Below are 26,446 nucleotides of genomic sequence, written 5' to 3'. Positions count from 1 at the left end.
TAAAATGTCCAGCGTTTTCATATCGGGTATTCCCTTTGTCTGTGTAAATTTGCAACTTTGTCTTTTAATAAAGCTGGTTTTAAAAAAGAAGTTTTACAGTCACATCTCGTAAAATAAGTGCAAACTTACGTAATGCATACATTAATCTATGTATAATGTATGTCTATTATGCTATTGTATGACTATTCCCTTTCTGCACATGGCTATATTACACCCCTATAAAGTGAATGTGTCAATACCGTTGCCTGTTACTATACTCGTAGCATCTTTCTCCTTTGTCTGAGGTCTTACAAGCCTGTTCATTGTTAAAAACTATGCAGAACCATAAAAATAAACACCATACACATTTGTATCACTTTTTCTAGATATATTTGAGTATGCATTTGTTATGTTTCCACTGTATTAGTGATGGAAACTAGTATCACATTAAGGGCAGTATAGGTTCTGCCCACATTTCTACCACACAAAATTTGTATATGTGATATTGGACCAACAGGAAAAGGAAAGATCTACTGTGTGTGTGAGTCCCTGGATTAAAGTGACAGTCTACTTGAAAATGTTTATTGTTTAAAAAGATAGATAATTCCTTTATTACCCATTCCTCAGTTTTGCATAACCAAAACTATTATATTAATATACTTTTTACCTCTATAATTACATTGTATCTAAGCCTCTGCAGACTGCCCCCTTATCTCAGTTCTTTTGACAGACATGTATTTTAGCTAATCAGTGCCGAGTCATAAATAACTCCATGGAAGTGAGCACAATGTTATCTATATGGCACACATAAACTAGAGCTGTCTGTCATGTGTCTGTGAAAAACTGTCAGCCTTCAAGGGCTTACAAATTAGCAAATGAGACTACCTCTAGGTTTAACTTTCAACAAATAATTGATTATTGATATTGATTATAAAAGTAAATTGGACAGTTGTTTAAAATTACATGTCCTATCTGAATCATGAAAGTTTAATTTTAGCTAGACTGTCCCTTTAAGTAGAATAAGAGGAATAGAGGCTGTGTGATAATGTTTTATGGAACATCTGTGGCTCATGTGGTCCTGTTGCATACGTCCTGACTTTTACACTTCTTGCAATAGATATGGGGTTGTAGGCTTGATGCCCTGGAGCAGAGTTGGTATGATCCAGAGTGAGGTCAAGGCAGAGTTGGTATAGTTGGAGTTAGGGGTGTGGCTAGTCCATCCAGTGACTTGATTATTTATCTCTGGGGGGTGGTGGGGGTGGTTTGAAAGGACACTCAAGTCAAAATAAACTTTTATGATTCAGAAATAACATGCAGTTTTAAGATATTTTCTAATTTACTTCCTTTATCAAATTTTGCACAGTCTTTTTATAATCACACTTTCTGGGGAACAAGATCCTACTGTGGACAAGCTCACAGGGTATATGTATACTAGTCTGTGATTGGATGATGTCTGTCACATGATTCAGGGGCCAGAAAATAGGATAAAAATGTAATTTGTCAGAAAAATCTACTGCTTATTTGAAATTCAGAGTAGGTGTTAAATTATTGTCTTTTTATTATGCACTTGTTAATTATGCAATTCTACTGCATTGAGTGGTCCTTTAACTGGTCCCAGTTATACTTTGCAAAACAGAATCATATAAAGTGTAGTTAAAGCAGGGGAAGAGACCATGAGGCCTATTTATGAAATGTCTGTCGGACCTGACCGCTGCTTCATAACTGCTGTTTCTGGGGAGCCTGCAGGCTCGCCAGAAACACGGGCCCTCAAGCGCCGTACAGAGCTTGATAGATATGCCCCTATATATAAAATGTGTTGATGCCCCCGTTTATATTTCATCTATTGAGACTGGGGTATCTGAACCACATATCCTTTTTACATTATTTTACTCTAGTGCATCCATGGAAGGCTCAAGCACCTTTAGATAAAAGAGACCCCTTACAGTTATTTTGCATTTTCTATCATTTCACCATCCAATCAATGGCACACAGCCTTTCATTACTAAAGAACGTGGTCCTGTGTCAGTCATATGCTGACTTTTGTATTATTATTCCCCAGTATGACACTGCAGAATACACTAGCACACTACAAGGGTTAATACTGTCTAGTGCTGTGTAAGTCTAGGTAAGACATCACTGAGACACAATAAGCTGTTTGTGTTTCTTATTTAGCATTATTCATCCTATCTATATAGAAGTTAGAGTAGAGTCACATCTCATTGGAGAATTAAAAACACATGTGAATTACACTAGTAATTACCAAAGGCAGCAGCACCTAATTAATGACCTCCTGCCTTCAGTGCATTAAACAGAAGTCATCTAGAGACTATTCTTTATTAGTTCACCAGAGGATGTTGTCTGCAGGCCTGGGGCACAAGGTGTCACAGTGTACAAGACATGTGCACTGATTAGCCAGGACGGCTAGAAGCTAGATTTGTATCTTCAAATAATGTCTCATGGGTTTAACAATAGTAAACAGCAAAAATCCTCACCCACTTTCTAATTATGTTAGAGTTGATGATGGTCACATTCTCCTGCCACTCTCTATCCATAGCTTGTAGCTCTATTACCCAATTAATTTACTTCACCTTCATTATCTCTACACTGTCAGAAAAAATGTGCAAAAATTGTACCTTTAGGGGTACAACAGCTTGTCACTGGGGCAGTACCCTCAAAGGTACACCTGCTGTACCCTTCAAAATGGGTACAAATAGGTACCCTTGCAGATTGTACCTTTCAAAGGCAAATATGTACCTTTGGTGACTAGATTGGACCTCAGTCCTATGGTACCATATTGTACCCTTAAAAAATGGTGCAAATCTGGCCTTTTAAGGGTACTGCCCCAGTGACAAGCCCTTTGTACCTCATGATGGCAAATTTGTACTCATCACAGCATATTGCAAATGTTGTTCCATTAATTTTATCATATAACATTCAAATATGCATTCAATGTGTACTTTTTCAGGCAGTATTACAATAGCCACACTGGCACTGCAGCTTTGAGAAAAAAAAAAAGTTTGTTTACTTTAACTGTAGCCATGTAGCAATTCCAAGACTGCTACAGAACCACCTGAAAAATCAAGGCTAAACAACCAGTTCTGAAATGAACTTTTGAATTGGTTTTATATCACTCTGTACTAGACTCTAAAAACACCCCATTTAATTTAGGGTGACATGCCACATAAAACATAAATATATAGAAAACATATAGAAAACAACATAATAATAAAATATAACTCTAACGAAATGAAGGGGGATTCGGGGGAGGGATAAACGATAAAACTCACAACCATACATTGAATTGTCACTCTATGCAAAATATATGCAAATTAGTCTATTTCCTTAGTACACACTTTGGTGATGAACCTGCTACCAATAGATGGAGCTGTGTTACACATGTCAAGGAACTTTCAACCAACAGATGGCGCTATGACATCTCACACACAATGTCCATGTATGTGACTGGGGAACGGTTACAATTTTTTAATTTTTTTTAAAAAAACTGGTTTTATAGAGTTTAAAAAAAAAAAAATCTTTGTAATTTTAGTTAATACATTTGCTTTATGTTTAAGAGTTAACATCTTGATGCTCTAAATATAAACATTAAAATGTTAAGTGTTTGCCATTTAGAACCAGCAACACAGTATCATTGAATATATGGGTTATTAAAGGGACAGTCTAGTCAAAATTAAACTTTCATGATTCAGACAGGGCATGAAAATGTAAACAACTTTCCAATTGAATTTTATCACTAAATTTGCTTTGTTCCCTTGGGGGTATTTTTGAAAAGCTAAACCTAGGTAGGCTCAAACTGATTTCTAAACTGTTGAAAACCGCCTCTTAACTCAGAGCATTTTGAAAGTTTTTCACAGTTATACAGTATTAGTTCATGTGTGTCATATAGATAAACAATATGCTCACTCCCATGTAGTTATTTAGGAGTCTGCACTGATTGGCTAAACTGCATGCCTGTCAAAAGCACTGAGATAAGGGGGCAGTCTGCAGAGGCTTAGATACAAGGTATTCACAGAGGTATAAAGTATATTAATATAACTGTGATGGTTATGCAAAACTGGGGAATGGGTAATACTAATAAAGGGATTATCTATCTTTTTAAACAATAACAATTCTGGTGTAGACTGTCCCTTTTTTTTTGCTTTGCCCGCTTCTTGCATATTACCAACAACGATTGGACATCATTTTTTTGCTGTACAACATGTATGTTGCATTCATTTTGGGTGACTGACAGTTATGTGAATATGAATAATTGAGCTGTACAAATTATATGGACTTGCAGGGTTTGGCAGCCTTGAACCACCCATCCCCCTCAACCTTTTAGTCACACAAGTGATTGTACCTTTTTGGGGGGATTAAATGGTACAGACATGGACCCTTTGACAGTTGGAAACATATTTGTACCTTATTTACCGCTAAATGGTACATATTAGTTCCTTAAGGTGTAATTATGATCCATTGAGGGTACAACCACAGCAGTTGTACCATAAGTGTTCACAAACGGACCCCAACCGTACCCTTTTTTCTGACAGTGTACAAATTACTTTTTAAATCAATTCCATTCACCTTTAAAGAAAAGAGTGCACAGGAAATGTCACCACCAGTGGATATAGGTTATCCTTACCAGTAGACAAGAACAGCTAATATGACAATCACAATGATTTTGCTTTTAAAAACAATAGGTGCAGAAAAGGTTCAATAATCAATAGCTTAGCTCTCTAGTGCTGACAAATAATGAATGCCCCCAAATTAAAAACTTAAAAGTATCAATATCAAAATTAAATTTTCATGACTCAGAGCATGCAATTAAATTTAAAAAAACAACAAAAAACATTGAGGGTGGCTGAGGAGCATGCCCAATCATGACCATACCTCAGTATGCACCCAAGGAGTTAAAGGGACAGTGAAGTAAAACTTAAACCTTCATGATTTAGACAGAGGGGCTGATTTTTCCAGGGCCGAATGATCCCTGATGCCCTTGTTTCCGCGCGAGGCTGTGGACATGAATCCACCCCATCCTATACGATCGGGCTGATCGGGCCCCTGCTAGCGGACGATTGTCCACATGTCTGCAGGGGGTGGCATTGCACAAGCAGTTAACCAGAACTTCTTGTGCAATTCAGCGATATCTGTCGGACATGATCGCTACAGCGTATCATGTTGGACAGACATTGATAAATCGGCCCCCCCGGTAATGCAGTTTTAAACTACTTCCCATTTTACCTTTGTTATTTAATTTGCTTTGTTGTCTTGGTATCCTTTACTAAAAAGCATACCCAGGTAGGCTTAAGAGCAGCAATGCACTACTGAAAACTAGTTGCTGATTGGTGGCTGCACACATATGCCACCAATCAGCTAGCTCCCAGTAGTGCAATGCTGCTCCTTCCAGAAAGGATACAAAGAGAATGAAATAAATGTGTTAATAGAAATAAATTAGAGAGTTGTTTAAAACTGAATCTTGAAATAAAAATAACTGGGTTTCATGTCCATGTCAGTTTCAATGTAAGGATACAAAATGTGATTATAGAGGTGCATTTTATTTGAAAGTAACATTTCCTTTTGGATTCATTTACTTTTTGAAACGTTAAAGCAATATGTTTTATTTTGTATTAGTCACGGAACATTGTAGCTAAATGCTTTACAGTGAGCTAGACCATTTCCATGTGAATGTAACTGAACACCAGTTTTCTTTTTCAATCATACAAATAAGAGTGTGGGGAAAAAAATATTGTTCTTTTTCTTTCGTTTTAGATATACATTTTATTATGTTATTATTTTCTTCAGGATTCTACAAAAACTTTTGTCCAAAAATCAAAATATTTTCCAGTAGTATTCACAGAGTGTATCTAGTAATAAGCAGCGCAGCAGCGCCCTCTTCAGTTTGGTAACATGAAGTCTATTTTCACAAATATCTATAAACTCTTATCTACTTGGTCCTAATTAAAGGAAGACTCCTGGCACCAATTAAAATACCAACAAACTTCCAAATCTAAAAGAAAAAATAATTATTCCAGACTAATAAAAAAAAAAAAAAATGTGTGCCAAGGGAAAGAATTTACAGTTGGGAATGTACTGAAACCGCTAAGATCTTCATTATGTGATTTTGAAAATGAGCCAACTATACAAAGTTTGCTATAGAGTTGGCACAATACTTATTGTAAAGACTTTTCCAATTTATTAAAATAAAAACAAGCTTCGTACACTTAGAAATGACTATCAATATGTATTTACTTGAACACTACATTTGATGTTCTTGTTTGTTAATGTTGTAATAATCTCAAGATAATACATTATTATTATTATTATCATTTATTTGTATAGCGCCGCTATTGACATCTATAGTGAGCACTATTGTGCATAATATGGAGACTGTATATCTTACGATCGGGCAGCCATTTTGGTTTACGCGAAAATTTTGATAGTCTATTTTCTCTGCAGCCGCTTATGTAAACACTGTGAAATTTGCTGTACAGACTTATATTGTGACCTACTTTGCCTGTTCACTTTTTGTGTGTTCCAATTTTATACTAATAAATCCGCAGCCGAGCATTTTGATTGGTATAAATGTAATATTTTAAAAATAGCGGGAAATGCAAATAATATGACTGAGTTAAAGAATGCATTAAAAAAACATATTAATAAACCATTTATTATATGAACAATTTGGCAATAAATTTTGCTCTGAAAAAAGAATCAAGAAATGTTTATAAAATGGGATTTTTATTTTTTTTTAATTAAAACTCAATACAGATCTACAAAGACAAATTATTAGTTCATTAAGAAATTCACACTATGGAAAGGAATCTTCACCAGTATTGGCATTTTAGTTTATATGTTAAGAACAATTATATACATAGAAGTATCACAAAACACATTGTAGGGGTATTTCCTCCCGCCGGGGGGGGGGGGGGGGGTCCCTGACTGAGACTTAGCTGGTACCTTCTTTCAGCAGAGCTCTGGAGAGACTACCAAGAAAAATTACGCAGACACAGAATGATTTCTTAGCAGCTCTGATTTATTTGTAGTAACACAAAGGTTTTATAGTGTTACCTTAGTGTTACAAAAAGCAGAAGTAAGTATGATTTTGCCATATATGGTTGTATCACATTTGGATATATCATGTGAGTTTGTCAGCAATACATAATATCATTGTCAGCAAATCTTCTCATCAGTAAACAATATATCCTTCTCATCAGCACCTGACATATGATTAATAACAACGACAAAGAAGGCAGATGAAAAGTCCAGTTTATTAGTGCAAAGGCATAATACAAAAACAAAATAGAAACCTATGCATGTGCAACAAAGTGTCCCTTTTATGTGTTTCGTGTGTGTAAACACACTTCGTCAGAGAGGTATGTGTGTATTGACAGGTGGAGCTTATATAGGGATAGTGATTGTACCTGTTAACCCTTTGGTGACAAATCTAGAGTGAATGTTAAATTACTAAGTGAATCCTGTCAAAACACGTTCTTATTAATGCTTTTTGGCTATATGGCATAGATGTATCAATACATATGTAAATTGAATGCAAATGAATAAGGAAAAGGGTGTACATATGTAAATAAATAGTGTATAAATGTGTATGATAAATATGTATACAAACAATGTGAAAATCACATTAGTAACTATAAAATCACTTTACATATTAATGTATCATATTACCCTAAATTTACTTGTGTGACTAAAAAGAAAATTAATTTAATTTATATTTCTAAAGAGTATATCTCTAATTTACATGAATTCTAAACTCCTGTTACTAAATTAATACAAATTAATACATAAATATTATCACCTTTAGAAAAAATGAAAAAACATTGAATGAACTTATAAATGTAAAGAAACCAAACTAAAATGATTATAATCTCAAGATTCCCAGCCTGTAAATTTGATGGACATTTTCATAAAGAAAAATATATCTGACAGCTTGAATCTGAATTATAAAAATGTAAAAATATATAGAAAATGTGCTACAAATAAAGTTCAAAAAACATAAAAAATATATAAAGAAAAATTTCCTATACAAAAAATCCCTCTATATATGTAAAAAATGTAAAAAGTTTAGTTGCACTAACTAAAATGTTTTTCATAGTAATAATTTATCACACTCCATTTGGGAGTTCTTTTCTTTCCTTAATTGTTCGTTGCATGTATGTATAAATACACATCTATAATTGTGAATCTGTATCCATGTATACATGCTTATGCAAAGAACAACTAGAAATGCAGGTGTGATAATTACTGAGACCCAAAAAATAAATAAATGATTCTATTATTATCATTATTCTTCATTTATTTGTAAGACTTTACCTGTTCCTCAATAAACCACTGGACTTCATATAAACTCCCCATTTTCATTTCGTCATTACTATTCACGCATTGGACCAAACTACATAGGCTATATAATGATTTAACTTATTATATATATATCTAAATAAATGAAACATGTAGACTTCTTCCTCTTAAAATAAGAGTTTCTTTTAGATAATATGTTCATATCAAGTAAATAGATGGAAGTATGATGTAATAGTGCAATTGAACCTGTTTACATTACTTTAATTTTGTGTACAATAAACTAAGCTCTTTGCTACATAACATCTTTATGTGAATAATACAAGTTAAATGATGAGTTACCGTTTTGTTAGTGGGATATTTTATGTTATGTATATTTTTATTTTTGTAATGATATTATTCAACATATAGATCCACATCCCAAAGAGAGTTTAAACCTTTGGGTTTACGTGTATCTAATGTGAATATCCAGAATGCTTCTTTTCTATTTAGACCCTTGAGTCTGTCTCCTCCCTTAAGATTTTTAGGAACTTGATCAATTATTTTGACTGAGAAGTGCGTCAATGGATTGTCACGTGTCAAAAAATGTCTCGCAATGGGAGTTTTCGGTGGATCTTGGTCAATGGATAATAAATGTTCTCTGATTCGATCCTTTGTCATACGTGTAGATCATATGATTAATAATATGTGGTTGTCAGCAGAACAGATCATTTAGCAATACATATGCAAAAGCAACACAAAGGTTATGATACTGGAAAGTTACAGTAATAGTGAAATAAGACAATGTGGGGTTGCAGAAATAAGAATATGAACCTTATAACAGCACACAGTAATATAGTATAGAAATAAGGCACAATACATGGCATAAGGAATACAGCCCTACATTATACAGCCCTACACACATCAAAAATACATTACAAAGTACAGTTACACTCATAATAACACTATCTAATAAAAAATATTCAAAAAAATATTGCATAAAAACTTATAAGAACTCAAAGATATGAGGTTGCAGGTGTTAGATAAAAAAGCAGGCAAAGGGCCTTAACACAGGTCTAAAGATGTGTATGTATATGTTATCGGTAAAGTCAGATATTGGGTAATCCTAGAATTTTCCAGCTAAAACAGAAATTACCCAAGAGGCTGTGGGTAAAGCCCGATGTAAGGTCATACTCATCGAGTCTGCATCAAGCGTATATAAGATGCACTGTAATTCCCCCATCTTCTCTATCTTTTTTGTCTGCGCCTGGGGGGGTTCAAGGGGGGTGAAGCCCCCATGTAAACCTCATTCCCAGAGGTTCACTTGGGGTGATTGCCAGAGGATCGGCGAGGCGCCTTCCTTCAACCATTCAGGCGGAGGCAAAAAAAAGTAGTGTAGATGGGGGAATTACAGTACAACAGGCTTTACCCACAGCCGCTTTGGTAATGTCCGTTTTACCCAGGTAATCTTAGGATTACCCAGATTTCTTTCTTTACCCGTAACATATATATACTGTATGTCTATATATGTGTACATATGTATTTATATGTGTATATATGTATTTACAGACATATATACACATATAAAGTTTAATATCACATATATAGTATAATAAAAACAAATTATTCAATAACATATATTATAAATGTATAAAAGTACATTGATCCATAGTACTACTAAAACCGGTTTACTATAATATAATGATACAATAGTATATAAAATATGGTACAGTAAAATATGATGAGGTGTTAAATATGATAAAAACAAATAGAAATATACACGTAAATAGGCCCCCTAGGGATCTGGGGCACAAAAGCAGTTGAAAATTAAACTAAATGGGAATCTAGTATGCGATATTCAAATAACAATAAAAAGTGCAAAAGGCAAAAATCAAAAATAAAAATAAGAATAAATATATATATATATATATATATATATATATATATATATATATATATATATATATGTATAAGATGTGAGTGGAATCCAGGTGACAATGTGGAGGAAGTCTTATTAGTCCAAGGTAAATATAAAAAATGTATATATAAAGTCAAGTGTTCCAAAATAAAGTTAAGTCAGGTAATAAAAAAAAACCTATGTGATCCAAATCAATCCTGGTGTATAAGCTGATCCAAATAAGTGATCCAAATAAGTGATTGGTGATCCAATTGATAAAACACAAAATTCACAAATCAAAAAAAGTCCAAACTATTCAAAAAATATGTGAAAAAATGCTGGTAAAAAACAAGGAAAAGTGAAAAATAGATCAAAGAAAAAAGAATCACAAAAAAGGGAATCAGGTGTATCAATAAAAAACTCCTAAAAATGTGTAGAGCTCCAATATCTGCTCCTCTGTACACAATAACAGTAGGTCATATGACCTGCCACCGGTCAGCTGACTCGTCACGAGACGCGCTGGGTTACAAGGCAGGACTTTGTGCACATCAGCCCGAGACCGCCACCTCTCTGCACGCGCGCGTGATTCTTTTTTCTTTGATCTATTTTTCACTTTTCCTTGTTTTTTACCAGCATTTTTTCACATATTTTTGAATAGTTTGGACTTTCTCCAACATAGGTGTGTCCGGTCCACGGCGTCATCCTTACTTGTGGGATATTCTCTTCCCCAACAGGAAATGGCAAAGAGCCCAGCAAAGCTGGTCACATGATCCCTCCTAGGCTCCGCCTACCCCAGTCATTCTCTTTGCCGTTGTACAGGCAACATCTCCACGGAGATGGCTTAGAGTTTTTTAGTGTTTAACTGTAGTTTTTATTATTCAATCAAGAGTTTGTTATTTTAAAATAGTGCTGGTATGTACTATTTACTCAGAAACAGAAAAGAGATGAAGATTTCTGTTTGTATGAGGAAAATGATTTTAGCAACCGTTACTAAAATCCATGGCTGTTCCACACAGGACTGTTGAGAGGAATTAACTTCAGTTGGGGGAACAGTGAGCAGTCTCTTGCTGCTTGAGGTATGACACATTCTAACAAGACGATGTAATGCTGGAAGCTGTCATTTTCCCTATGGGATCCGGTAAGCCATGTTTATTAAGATTGTAAATAAGGGCTTCACAAGGGCTTATTAAGACTGTAGACTTTTTCTGGGCTAAATCGATTCATTATTAACACATATTTAGCCTTGAGGAATCATTTAATCTGGGTATTTTGACAAGATTATATCGGCAGGCACTTTTTTAGACACCTTTCTCTTTAGGGGCTTTCCCAAATCATAGGCAGAGCCTCATTTTCGCGCCGGTGTTGCGCACTTGTTTTTGAGAGGCATGACATGCAGTCGCATGTGTGAGGAGCTCTGATACATAGAAAAGACTTTCTGAAGGCGTCATTTGGTATCGTATTCCCCTTTGGGCTTGGTTGGGTCTCAGCAAAGCAGATACCAGGGACTGTAAAGGGGTTAAAGTTAAAAACGGCTCCGGTTCCGTTATTTTAAGGGTTAAAGCTTCCAAATTTGGTGTGCAATACTTTTAAGGCTTTAAGACACTGTGGTGAAATTTTGGTGAATTTTGAACAATTCCTTCATATTTTTTCGCAATTGCAGTAATAAAGTGTGTTCAGTTTAAAATTTAAAGTGACAGTAACGGTTTTATTTTAAAACGTTTTTTGTACTTTGTTATCAAGTTTATGCCTGTTTAACATGTCTGAACTACCAGATAGACTGTGTTCTGAATGTGGGGAAGCCAGAGTTCCTTCTCATTTAAATAAATGTGATTTATGTGACAATGACAATGTTGCCCAAGATGATTCCTCAAGTGAGGGGAGTAAGCATGGTACTGCATCATTCCCTCCTTCGTCTACACGAGTCTTGCCCACTCAGGAGGCCCCTAGTACATCTAGCGCGCCAATACTCCTTACTATGCAACAATTAACGGCTGTAATGGATAATTCTGTCAAAAACATTTTAGCCAAAATGCACACTTATCAGCGTAAGCGCGACTGCTCTGTTTTAGATACTGAAGAGCATGACGACGCTGATAATAATGGTTCTGAAGGGCCCCTAAACCAGTCTGATGGGGCCAGGGAGGTTTTGTCTGAGGGAGAAATTACAGATTCAGGGAACATTTCTCAACAAGCTGAACCTGATGTGATTACGTTTAAATTTAAGTTGGAACATCTCCGCGCTCTGCTTAAGGAGGTATTATCCACTCTGGATGATTGTGACAATTTGGTCATCCCAGAGAAGCTATGTAAAATGGACAAGTTCCTAGAGGTCCCGGGGCTCCCAGAAGCTTTTCCTATACCCAAGCGGGTGGCAGACATTGTAAATAAAGAATGGGAAAGGCCCGGTATTCCTTTCGTCCCTCCCCCCATATTTAAAAAATTGTTTCCTATGGTCGACCCCAGAAAGGACTTATGGCAGACAGTCCCCAAGGTCGAGGGAGCGGTTTCCACTTTAAACAAACGCACCACTATACCCATAGAAGATAGTTGTGCTTTCAAAGATCCTATGGATAAAAAATTAGAAGGTTTACTTAAAAAGATGTTTGTTCAGCAGGGTTACCTTCTACAACCAATTTCATGCATTGTCCCTGTCGCTACAGCCGCATGTTTCTGGTTCGATGAGCTGGTAAAGGCGGTCGATAGTGATTCTCCTCCTTATGAGGAGATTATGGACAGAATCAATGCTCTCAAATTGGCTAATTCTTTCACCCTAGACGCCACTTTGCAATTGGCTAGGTTAGCGGCTAAGAATTCTGGGTTTGCTATTGTGGCGCGCAGAGCGCTTTGGTTGAAATCTTGGTCAGCTGATGCGTCTTCCAAGAACAAGCTACTTAACATTCCTTTCAAGGGGAAAACGCTGTTTGGCCCTGACTTGAAAGAGATTATCTCTGATATCACTGGGGGTAAGGGCCATGCCCTTCCTCAGGATCGGCCTTTCAAGGCCAAAAATAAACCTAATTTTCGTCCCTTTCGTAGAAACGGACCAGCCCAAAGTGCTACGTCCTCTAAGCAAGAGGGTAATACTTCTCAAGCCAAGCAAGCTTGGAGACCAATGCAAGGCTGGAACAAGGGAAAGCAGGCCAAGAAACCTGCCACTGCTACCAAGACAGCATGAAATGTTGGCCCCCGATCCGGGACCGGATCTGGTGGGGGGCAGACTCTCTCTCTTCTCTCAGGCTTGGGCAAGAGATGTTCTGGATCCTTGGACACTAGAAATAGTCTCCCAAGGTTATCTTCTGGAATTCAAGGGGCTTCCCCCAAGGGGGAGGTTCCACAGGTCTCAGTTGTCTTCAGACCACATAAAAAGACAGGCATTCTTACATTGTGTAGAAGACCTGTTAACAATGGGGGTGATTCATCCTGTTCCATTAGGAGAACAAGGGATGGGGTTCTACTCCAATCTGTTCATAGTTCCCAAAAAAGAGGGAACGTTCAGACCAATCTTAGATCTCAAGATCTTAAACAAGTTTCTCAAGGTTCCATCGTTCAAGATGGAAACCATTCGAACAATTCTTCCTTCCATCCAGGAAGGTCAATTCATGACCACGGTGGATTTAAAGGATGCGTATCTACATATTCCTATCCACAAGGAACATCATCGGTTCCTAAGGTTCGCATTCCTGGACAAGCATTACCAGTTCGTGGCGCTTCCTTTCGGATTAGCCACTGCTCCAAGGATTTTCACAAAGGTACTAGGGTCCCTTCTAGCTGTGCTAAGACCAAGGGGCATTGCTGTAGTACCTTACTTGGACGACATTCTGATTCAAGCGTCGTCCCTTCCTCAAGCAAAGGCTCACACGGACATCGTCCTGGCCTTTCTCAGATCTCACGGATGGAAAGTGAACGTGGAAAAGAGTTCTCTATCTCCGTCGACAAGGGTTCCCTTCTTGGGAACAATAATAGACTCCTTAGAAATGAGGATTTTTCTGACAGAGGCCAGAAAAACAAGACTTCTAGACTCTTGTCGGATACTTCATTCCGTTCCTCTTCCTTCCATAGCGCAGTGCATGGAAGTGATAGGTTTGATGGTAGCGGCAATGGACATAGTTCCTTTTGCGCGCATTCATCTAAGACCATTACAACTGTGCATGCTCAGTCAGTGGAATGGGGACTATACAGACTTGTCTCCGAGGATACAAGTAAATCAGAGGACCAGAGACTCACTCCGTTGGTGGCTGTCCCTGGACAACCTGTCACAAGGGATGACCTTCTGCAGACCGGAGTGGGTCATTGTCACGACCGACACCAGTCTGATGGGCTGGGGCGCGGTCTGGGGATCCCTGAAAGCTCAATGTCTTTGGTCTCGGGAAGAATCTCTTCTACCGATAAATATTCTGGAACTGAGAGTGATATTCAATGCTCTCAAGGCTTGGCCTCAGCTAGCGAGGGCCAAGTTCATACGGTTTCAATCAGACAACATGACAACTGTTGCGTACATCAACCATCAGGGGGGAACAAGGAGTTCCCTGGCGATGGAAGAAGTGACCAAAATCATTCAATGGGCGGAGTCTCACTCCTGCCACCTGTCTGCAATCCACATCCCAGGAGTGGAAAATTGGGAAGCGGATTTTCTGAGTCGTCAGACATTGCATCCGGGGGAGTGGGAACTCCATCCGGAAATCTTTGTCCAAATCACTCAACTGTGGGGCATTCCAGACATGGATCTGATGGCCTCTCGTCAGAACTTCAAAGTTCCTTGCTACGGGTCCAGATCCAGGGATCCCAAGGCGGCTCTAGTGGATGCACTAGTAGCACCTTGGACCTTCAAACTAGCTTATGTATTCCCGCCGTTTCCTCTCATCCCCAGGCTGGTAGCCAGGATCAATCAGGAGAGGGCGTCGGTGATCTTGATAGCTCCTGCGTGGCCACGCAGGACTTGGTATGCAGATCTGGTGAATATGTCATCGGCTCCACCATGGAAGCTACCTTTGAGACGAGACCTTCTTGTTCAAGGTCCGTTCGGACATCCGAATCTGGTCTCACTCCAGCTGACTGCTTGGAGATTGAACGCTTGATCTTATCGAAGCGAGGGTTCTCAGATTCTGTTATCGATACTCTTGTTCAGGCCAGAAAGCCTGTAACTAGAAAGATTTACCACAAAATTTGGAAAAAATATATCTGTTGGTGTGAATCTAAAGGATTCCCTTGGGACAAGGTTAAGATTCCTAAGATTCTATCCTTCCTTCAAGAAGGATTGGAAAAAGGATTATCTGCAAGTTCCCTGAAGGGACAGATTTCTGCCTTGTCTGTGTTACTTCACAAAAAGCTGGCAGCTGTGCCAGATGTTCAAGCCTTTGTTCAGGCTCTGGTTAGAATCAAGCCTGTTTACAAACCTTTGACTCCTCCTTGGAGTCTCAACTTAGTTCTTTCAGTTCTTCAGGGGGTTCCGTTTGAACCCTTACATTCCGTTGATATTAAGTTATTATCTTGGAAAGTTTTGTTTTTGGTTGCAATTTCTTCTGCTAGAAGAGTTTCAGAATTATCTGCTCTGCAGTGTTCTCCTCCTTATCTGGTGTTCCATGCAGATAAGGTGGTTTTACGTACTAAACCTGGTTTTCTTCCAAAAGTTGTTTCTAACAAAAACATTAACCAGGAGATTATCGTACCTTTTCTGTGCCCGAAACCAGTTACAAAGAAGGAACGTTTGTTGCACAATTTGGATGTTGTTCGCGCTCTAAAATTCTATTTAGACGCTACAAAGAATTTTAGACAAACATCTTCCTTGTTTGTTGTTTATTCCGGTAAAAGGAGAGGTCAAAAAGCAACTTCTACCTCTCTCTCTTTTTGGATTAAAAGCATCATCAGATTGGCTTACGAGACTGCCGGACGGCAGCCTCCCGAAAGAATCACAGCTCATTCCACTAGGGCTGTGGCTTCCACATGGGCCTTCAAGAACGAGGCTTCTGTTGATCAGATATGTAGGGCAGCGACTTGGTCTTCACTGCACACTTTTACCAAATTTTACAAGTTTGATACTTTTGCTTCTTCTGAGGCTATTTTTGGGAGAAAGGTTTTGCAAGCCGTGGTGCCTTCCATCTAGGTGACCTGATTTGCTCCCTCCCATCATCCGTGTCCTAAAGCTTTGGTATTGGTTCCCACAAGTAAGGATGACGCCGTGGACCGGACACACCTATGTTGGAGAAAACAGAATTTATGTTTACCTGATAAATTACTTTCTCCAACGGTGTGTCCGGTCCACGGCCCGCCCTGGTTTTTTAATCAGGTCTGATAATTTATTTTCTTTAACTACAGTCACCACGGTATCATATGGTTTCTCCTATGCAAATATTCCTCCTTAACGTCGGTCGAATGACTGGGGTAGGCGGAGCCTAGGAGGGATCATGTGACCAGCTTTGCTGGGCTCTTTGCCATTTCCTGTTGGGGAAGAGAATATCCCACAAGTAAGGATGACGCCGTGGACCGGACACACCGTTGGAGAAAGTAATTTATCAGGTAAACATAAATTCTGTTTTTTTTGATTTGTGAATTTTGTGTTTTATCAATTGGATCACCAATCACTTATTTGGATCACTTATTTGGATCAGCTTATACACCAGGATTGATTTGGATCACATAGGTTTTTTTTTATTACCTGACTTAACTTTATTTTGGAACACTTGACTTTATATATACATTTTTTATATTTACCTTGGACTAATAAGACTTCCTCCACATTGTCACCTGGATTCCACTCACATCTTATACATATATATATATATATATATATATTTATTCTTATTTTTATTTTTGATTTTTGCCTTTTGCACTTTTTATTGTTATTTGAATATCGCATACTAGATTCCCATTTAGTTTAATTTTCAACTGCTTTTGTGCCCCAGATCCCTAGGGGGCCTATTTACGTGTATATTTCTATTTGTTTTTATCATATTTAACACCTCATCATATTTTACTGTACCATATTTTATATACTATTGTATCATTATATTATAGTAAACCGGTTTTAGTAGTACTATGGATCCATGTACTTTTATACATTTATAATATATGTTATTGAATAATTTATTTTTATTATACTATATATGTGATATTAAACTTTGTTGAAGTATCCTAACCTGCCTCTTCCATCAGACCCAGCCTCTAGTCTAGGCGCTCCTAACACATCCCACACATTTGTCTTTCTCTTTGGGTTACTAGAGACCCATTTGTTATAGGTGCTTGGTCTTGGGAGTTAGCGCCGTCGGATAGACATTTTTTCTTATATATACACATATAAAGACATAAATACATAAATACACATGTACACACATATAGACATATATATATATATATATATATATATATATATATATATATATATATATAAAACACGGAAGGGGACTACACTCCAAGACCGGACCGGGTACACATCCAATGACTCAGCAACATCCCAGCCCTGGGTGCTGAGTCATTGGATGTGTACCCGATCCGGTCTTGGAGTGCAGTCTCCTTCCATGTATTGTATTTCTCTGGGTTATTACATATACATGTGCACCCCTCCTTTGTTCTCAGTTTGTATGGCTTTGTGAGCTCGCATTGTGTAGCTGTGTTAGGGACTCAGGCAGTGGAAAGGACCTTGATGTGGTGCCTGAGCTTTTCCCATTTGGCCAGATGCGGTAACTAACCTTTCCAGTTGTGATTTTATCTTAGCTGTGAGCTAGCTGGTGAGTGCTGGGTGTCTCTATGTGTTGTATATATATATATATATATATATATATATATATATATATATACAGGGAGTGCAGAATTATTAGGCAAGTTGTATTTTTGAGGATTAATTTTATTATTGAACAACAACCATGTTCTCAATGAACCCAAAAAACTCATTAATATCAAAGCTGAATATTTTTGGAAGTAGTTTTTAGTTTGTTTTTAGTTTTAGCTATTTTAGGGGGATATCTGTGTGTGCAGGTGACTATTACTGTGCATAATTATTAGGCAACTTAACAAAAAACAAATATATACCCATTTCAATTATTTATTTTTACCAGTGAAACCAATATAACATCTCAACATTCACAAATATACATTTCTGACATTCAAAAACAAAACAAAAACAAATCAGTGACTAATATAGCCACCTTTCTTTGCAAGGACACTCAAAAGCCTGCCATCCATGGATTCTGTCAGTGTTTTGATCTGTTCACCATCAACATTGCGTGCAGCAGCAACCACAGCCTCCCAGACACTGTTCAGAGAGGTGTACTGTTTTCCCTCCTTGTAAATCTCACATTTGATGATGGACCACAGGTTCTCAATGGGGTTCAGATCAGGTGAACAAGGAGGCCATGTCATTAGATTTTCTTCTTTTATACCCTTTCTTGCCAGCCACGCTGTGGAGTACTTGGACGCGTGTGATGGAGCATTGTCCTGCATGAAAATCATGTTTTTCTTGAAGGATGCAGACTTCTTCCTGTACCACTGCTTGAAGAAGGTGTCTTCCAGAAACTGGCAGTAGGACTGGGAGTTGAGCTTGATTCCATCCTCAACCCGAAAAGGCCCCACAAGCTCATCTTTGATGATACCAGCCCAAACCAGTACTCCACCTCCACCTTGCTGGTGTCTGAGTCGGACTGGAGCTCTCTGCCCTTTACCAATCCAGCCACGGGCCCATCCATCTGGCCCATCAAGACTCACTCTCATTTCATCAGTCCATAAAACCTTAGAAAAATCAGTCTTGAGATATTTCTTGGCCCAGTCTTGACGTTTCAGCTTGTGTGTCTTGTTCAGTGGTGGTCGTCTTTCAGCCTTTCTTACCTTGGCCATGTCTCTGAGTATTGCACACCTTGTGCTTTTGGGCACTCCAGTGATGTTGCAGCTCTGAAATATGGCCAAACTGGTGGCAAGTGGCATCTTGGCAGCTGCACGCTTGACTTTTCTCAGTTCATGGGCAGTTATTTTGCGCCTTGGTTTTTCCACACGCTTCTTGCGACCCTGTTGACTATTTTGAATGAAACGCTTGATTGTTCGATGATCACGCTTCAGAAGCTTTGCAATTTTAAGAGTGCTGCATCCCTCTGCAAGATATCTCACTATTTTTGACTTTTCTGAGCCTGTCAAGTCCTTCTTTTGACCCATTTTGCCAAAGGAAAGGAAGTTGCCTAATAATTATGCACACCTGATATAGGGTGTTGATGTCATTAGACCACACCCCTTCTCATTACAGAGACGCACATCACCTAATATGCTTAATTGGTAGTAGGCTTTCGAGCCTATACAGCTTGGAGTAAGACAACATGCATAAAGAGGATGATGTGGTCAAAATACTCATTTGCCTAATAATTCTGCACTCCCTGTATATGTGCATTGGAGCCCTTTGCAGTTAAGTAGATGAAAACATGTTAAAGCATATTTATGCAAGAGTCATATTTTCATGTCGGGTTTATGCATATTATAATATACAATCGAGCTTGAGCATAAGAGAATATGCAATTGGTTTAGCACAGATGAGAATGTGATTGTGCGAGAGTGGGCTGTTTTTCTCCATTGACTTCTAGGGGGAATACGTGAACACGCACGTGATATTCTAACTTCGGATTTTTGCACTCATTGGGTTACCACTAGAGCAAAAAACAGTTTACTTTCAACGCATAATACAAGTGCAACCTGACAAGCACAAAAATCTTACTTCTAGCGCAATTAACGCTGAAGCGTTAATTATTGCTCCACTTGTAATCTGGCCCATAAAAGGGCAGAAAAATAATAACTAATTGGGTGCAAAAATAATATATACAAAGAAGCACAAAAGTAGAATCAAAAAATAATGAAAACAGATCTATTTTCTTCCATGACTGCTTTTTGAAAAGAAGCATTAACAAAGCTACAAGTGGCACTGTATAAATATTACTATTGGTTTATATACCCCTTACATGGAAAATAGTTGTTTATTTTAATTGATAAATAAGGAACAGAAAATAATCCAACTGGAGAAATTTATCTTCACATCTCCTTAGCTCGCCCACGGAGAAGAGCAGACAAAAAAAGCAAACATTTGTTTAATAAATTTGAGCGCACAGATGCGCTCCTCTAAAGGCGTGCTGAGGAGAATGTGTAGGAGAGAATAAATAATCTTACTCTATGTAGCAATGACTTGCAAACAGAAAAACTATTTCAACAAGCTCGAGATGTAATTATATGTGCATCTAATAGTATGGTTCTTATTCACTTTTAATGTACTTTTGTAAATACAATTATTAGTTGTCAGTTTCTTATTTTCTGTGTTTTCTTTCTAGGGTAATGAAATTCTGGAGTTACAAAGGATGCGGATGAAAGATGAAATCCGGGAGTACAAGTTTAGGGAAGCCAGACTTCTGCAGGACTATACTGAGCTGGAAGAGGAAAACATCACACTACAGAAATTGGTGTCCACCTTAAAACAAAACCAGGTACCTATAATAGCAATAAGAACTACAATACGTACTAGCCGTCAGTAGGGATATGCGCGCTCACTATATCTAATAGCAGTTCTACCAGGGTGAGAGGAACTGAATTTAATAATGAAACATATATAGCCGTCAGTACTGATATGCGCGCTCACTATATCTAATAGCAGTTCTACCAGGGTGAGAGGAACTGAATTTAATAACAAAACATATATAGCCGTCAATAGGGATATGCGCGCTCACTATATCTAATAGCAGATCTACCAGGGTGAGAGGAACTGAATTTAATAATAAAACATATATAGCCGTCAGTAAGGATATGCGCGCTCACTATATCTAATAGCAGATCTACCAGGGTGAGAGGAACTGAATTTAATAATAAAACATATATAGCCGTCAGTAAGGATATGCGCGCTCACTATATCTAATGGCAGATCTACCTGGGTGAGAGGAACTGAATTTAATAATGAAACATATATAGCCGTCAGTAAGGATATGCGCGCTCACTATATCTAATGGCAGTTCTACCAGGGTGAGAGAAACTGAATTTAATAATAAAACATATATAGCCGTCAGTAGGGATATGCGCGCTCACTATTGCTAATAACAGTTTTACCAGGGTGAGAGGAACTGAATTTAATAATAAAACATATATAGCCGTCAGTAGGGATATGCGCGCTCACTATTGCTAATAACAGTTTTACCAGGGTGAGAGGAACTGAATTTAATAATAAAACATATATAGCCGTCAGTAGGGATATGCGCGCTCACTATATCTAATAGCAGATCTACCAGGGTGAGAGGAACTGAATTTAATAATAAAACATATATAGCCGTCAGTAGGGATATGCGCGCTCACTATATCTAATAGCAGATCTACCAGGGTGAGAGGAACTGAATTTAATAATGAAACATATATAGCCGTCAGTAGGGATATGCGCGCTCACTATATCTAATAGCAGATCTACCAGGGTGAGAGGAACTGAATTTAATAATAAAACATATATAGCCGTCAGTAGGGATATGCGCACTCACTGTATCTAATAGCAGTTCTACCAGGGTGAGAGGAACTGAATTTAATAATAAAACATATATAGCCGTCAGTAGGGATATGCGCGCTCACTATATCTAATGGCAGTTCTACCTGGGTGAGAGGAACTGAATTTAATAATAAAACATATATAGCCGTCAGTAGGGATATGCGCGCTCACTATATCTAATAGCAGATCTACCAGGGTGAGAGGAACTGAATTTAATAATAAAACATATATAGCCGTCAGTAGGGATATGCACGCTCACTATATCTAATAGCAGATCTACCAGGGTGAGAGGAACTGAATTTAATAACAAAACATATATAGCCGTCAGTAGGGATATGCGCGCTCACTATATCTAATAGCAGTTCTACCAGGGTGAGAGGAACTGAATTTAATAATAAAACATATATAGCCGTCAGTAGGGATATGCGCGCTCACTATATCTAATAGCAGATCTACCAGGGTGAGAGGAACTGAATTTAATAACAAAACATATATAGCTGTCAGTAGGGATATGCGCGCTCACTATATCTAATAGCAGTTCTACCAGGGTGAGAGGAAAAAGTTAGATAATGAAGCAAAGAGATTTCAATCAGCAAAACTTTATTTATAAACAAACAAAGTTTAGAAGATTTAAAGGGACAGGTTTTTAGAGCATGCCATTTTTGCTGTGTTTATTTTGTATCCTTTGTTAAAGAGTAAACCAGGGTAGGCTCACAGGAGCTCAGTAGTGTGCAACAGTTTTAATCAATGTTATATTTTTTTGCGAACACTGCTGCCATAGGGAGCTATAGACACGTGCACACTACTGTGATCCTACCTAGGTTTGATCTTCAACAAAGGATACCAAGAGAATGAAGCAAATTTGATAATAGAAGTAAATAAGAAAGTTGCTAAAAGAGCTATTCTAGTGCTAAAATGACATGTTCTAATTTATTAGAGCATGGAATTTTATCACTAACGACACTGCAACTCTATGTGTAACCCACTCAAATATGGTTAAACACTTAGTTAAATCACTGGTCTGGAGCTACAGAGTAATGCTGGCCCCAAGCGGAAACTGCTGCTGATCCAATCAGCTCTAGTCACACAACCCAGCTGTGTGACTAGTACTGCTAATTGGATCAGCAGCAGTTTCTGCTCAGGTCAAGCAGTGCTCTCTGGCTCCCTAGCGATACTTTAACTATGTGTTAAACCTATTTGAAGGTGTTAAATAAGTAGATTTGCAGTGTCACTAGTAATAAAATTACATGCTCTAAATAATTTGATCAGTTAATTTGATCATATTCTGTTTGAATCATAAATATTTAATTTTCACTTTACTGTCCCTTTAAATGCAGTGAGTGTAGCTGATGTTCCATATCAGACACAATGTGACATTACTACTGGGGATTAAAACTTCCATTAATGCAAATTCTGTAACCTAGGTTTTCAAATTGCTGCAAATCAAATTTCTGGTTTAGGCATTTGGCAACATTATGAAAACCTAAGTTACAGTAACTACTTTTTGTCTGCTCTAGGAATTGTGGGACAAACACATTGTACACAGAGGTGTTAAGTGTCGTTTACTGACCCAAGCTAACTGTAAAGGTACTGCCCTGCTTAGGAACCACAAGCATTCTAGATCGCAAGCAGGAAACTGTCAGGGAACATTACTTATTTGTCGTGCACACTTTACCTATGTACTTATTTTACATTACCTATAATGTTATGTACTGATGTGTTTTCATTGCGCTCCACTCGTAATATTATTTCTTCTAAAACACTTGTAATACTGCCAACATTTACAAATATCAGTTACTGAGCTGTCTGCGTCTCTCAACAAGAAACTCAGGTACTTTTTCACAGCATAACAAACTCATAACAAACTCAGGTGTTTTCCATAAGCCAAAACCGCAATGCTCAGAACCAAATGTCACGGGCCATTACCCACCCACTTTATTTCCTGTATCTGCAAAATGTACATTTTTTCCTCTCTTCTTTATTAAAGGTATTATCTTGTATTTTATACTATATGCCAAATAAGGCCATCAGGAAGGATATCACTGTATTTTGCTTATCCAATAATATGCTGTCACGTATCAGATGCCTACGTGCATCCATGTCTATATAATGTGCTGTTGCCCCCAGAATAAACAAACACTTGCTAATAATAACCTGCCTGTGTGTGTTATTTTGGTAATTGTTACCGGGACATCCGAGAAGGTCACTGTTTTCTCCAAGACTCATCTTCCAAGTATTGCCCCGGGACATTCCTAACAGAAACTTCCAGTGTGCTAATCAGGTGTCTCATATACTCACCAATGACTGGCAGTTTCCTGGTCAGAACTTTTTTATGTGTTTAACCTTTTTGAGGAGGCATAGGTGTCAATTACAATCCTTTAGTAAAGTTTATCTAATTATTTTTTTTTTTACAAAAACATAATTTATGTTTACCAGATAAATTCCTTTCCTTCCTGGCTGGGAGAGTCCACGACTTCATTTCTTACTGTTGGGAAATACAACACCTGGCCACCAGGAGGAGGCAAAGACACCCCAGCCAAAGGCTTAAATATCCCTCCAACTTCTCCTATCCCCCAGTCATTCTGCCGAGGGAAACAAGGAAAAGTAGGAGAAACATCAGGGTATAAAGGTGCCAGAAGAAATAATATAAAAAGGGAGTTGCCCTACAAAAATAAATTACGGGCGGAGTCGTGGACTCTCCCTGCTAGGAAGGAAAGGAATTTATCTTGTGAGCATCAATTATGTTTTCCTTCCATAAGGCATGGAGAGTCCACAACTTCATTCCTTACTGTTGGGAAAACTATACCCAAGCTCCAGAGGACACTGAAGGAATAACGGGAGGGAACAAAAAAGAGGCGGACCCTATTCTGAGGGCACCACAGCCTGCAAAACTTTTCTTCCAAAAGCTGCTTCAGCTGAAGCAAACACATCAAACTTGTAAAATTTAGAAAAAGTGTGTAAGGAGGACCAGGTAGCCCCCTTACAAATCTGATCCATAGAGACTCGTTCTTAAAAGCACAGGAGGTAGCCACTGCTCTAGTGGAATGAGTCGTTATCCTCTCAGCAGGCTGTCGCCCTGCTGTCTCATGAGCTAAGCGGATGACACTCCTCAACCAGAAAGATAGGGAAGTCGTAGTAGCCGTCTGCCCCTTACGCTTCCCCGTATAGATGACAAACAAAGAGTAAGATTGTCTGAATTCCTTAGTAGCCTGAAGATAGAACTTCAAGGCACGAACCACATCTAGATTGTGAAGCAAACTTTCCTTCGCTGAAGAAGGATTAGGACACAAAGAAGGAACAACAATTTCTTGATTAATGTCACGATTCGACACAACCTTTGGGAGGAACCCTAATTTAGTACGTAAAACCGCCTTATCAGCATGGAAAACAAGATATGCAAAGCACATTGCAAAGCAGAAATCTCAGAAACTTTGCGCACAGAGGCAATAGCCAACAATAAAATTACCTTCCAAGATAACAATTTAATGACACAAGTATGCATAGGCTCAAACAGAGCCTGCTGCAAAACACGAAGAACAAGATTGAGGCTCCAAGGCAGAGCACCAGATCTAAACACAGGTCCGATCCTATTCAGAGCCTTAACAAAAGACTGCACATCCGGAAGCTCAGCCAATCTCTTGTGCAGTAAAACCGACAGGGCCAATATCTATCCCTTCAGGGAACTAGCAGATAAACCCTTCCCCAGTCCATCCTGGAGAAAAGATAAAATTCTGGCAACCTTAACCTTATGCCAGGAAAAGCCACGCTCTTCACACCAGTACAAGTAAGTCCATCACACTTTATGGTAGATATGACAATTAACTGGCTTACATGCTTGAATCAGAGTGTCGATAACACTCTCGGAAAACCCTCTCTTGGCTCCTTGCAGTCAGCCTCAGAGAAACTAGATTTTGATGAATGAAGGGACCCTGTATCAGCAGATCTCTGTGATAAGGTAACCTCCACTGAGGAGATGAAGACATCCCCACCAGATCCAAAAACCACGTCCTTCACGGCCACGATGAAGCAACAAAATCAGTGATGCTCGCTCTTCTTTATGCGAGCCACCACACAAGGTAGAAGTTGTAATGGAGGAAAAAGATATGTGAGACTGATACTCCATGGTACTGATAGGGCATCTATCAGTTCTGCCTGAGGATCCCTCGACTTCGACCTGGGTAGCTTGGTATTGAGGCGGGATGCCATGGGATCTATCTCTGGCGTCCCCCACTTGCTGAATATCTCTTCAAACACTTCAGGGTGGAGAGGTCATTCCTCTGGGTGAGGATTACCTGCTGAGGAAGTCTGCTTCCCAGTTGTCCACACCCGGAATGTCTCCGCCCACTCTAGTATCTGAGATACTTCTCTCATTGCCAAGTGGCTTCTGATGGTTAATGTAGGCAACCAAGGTTATATTGTCTGAATGGAATCTGATAAACTGGGATGAACCCAGAAGGGGCCAAGCCTTCAAGGCATTGAAGATTGCCCGGAGTTCCAATATATTGATCGGAAGAGAGGACTCCTCCTGAGTCCCCAGCACTTGTGCCTTCTTGGCACCCCAAATAGCTCCCCAGCCGGAAAGGCTTGCATCCGTAGTCACAATCCCCCAGGACGGTCTCATGAAGCATGTGCCTTGGGACAGATGATCTGGACAGAGCCACCAAGAGAGCGAGTCTCTTGACAGGTTGTCTAGCTCAATCTGTTGAGACAGATCTGAATGGTCGCTGTTCCATTGTCTCAGCATGCATAGTTGTAAGGGTCTGAGATGGAATCTGGCAAAGGGAATCATGTCCATATAGGACACC

General features: G+C 38.5%; 1 protein-coding gene across 1 annotated transcript in view; it reads left to right on the top strand.

Moving 5' to 3' along the window:
* BICD1 (BICD cargo adaptor 1) overlaps positions 1–26,446 on the top strand; it is a 672,372-nt gene that overhangs the window by 387,520 nt on the left and 258,406 nt on the right. Inside the window, 1 exon segment of the mRNA XM_053719022.1 lies at positions 20,452–20,604. Coding sequence (XP_053574997.1) covers positions 20,452–20,604 — 153 coding nt within the window.

The sequence above is a fragment of the Bombina bombina genome, chromosome 6 (genome assembly GCF_027579735.1).
Source record: "Bombina bombina isolate aBomBom1 chromosome 6, aBomBom1.pri, whole genome shotgun sequence".
Taxonomy (NCBI): domain Eukaryota; kingdom Metazoa; phylum Chordata; class Amphibia; order Anura; family Bombinatoridae; genus Bombina; species Bombina bombina.
Note: the sequence above shows the minus strand (reverse complement) of the source record. Positions and strands in the feature narration are given on the sequence as shown.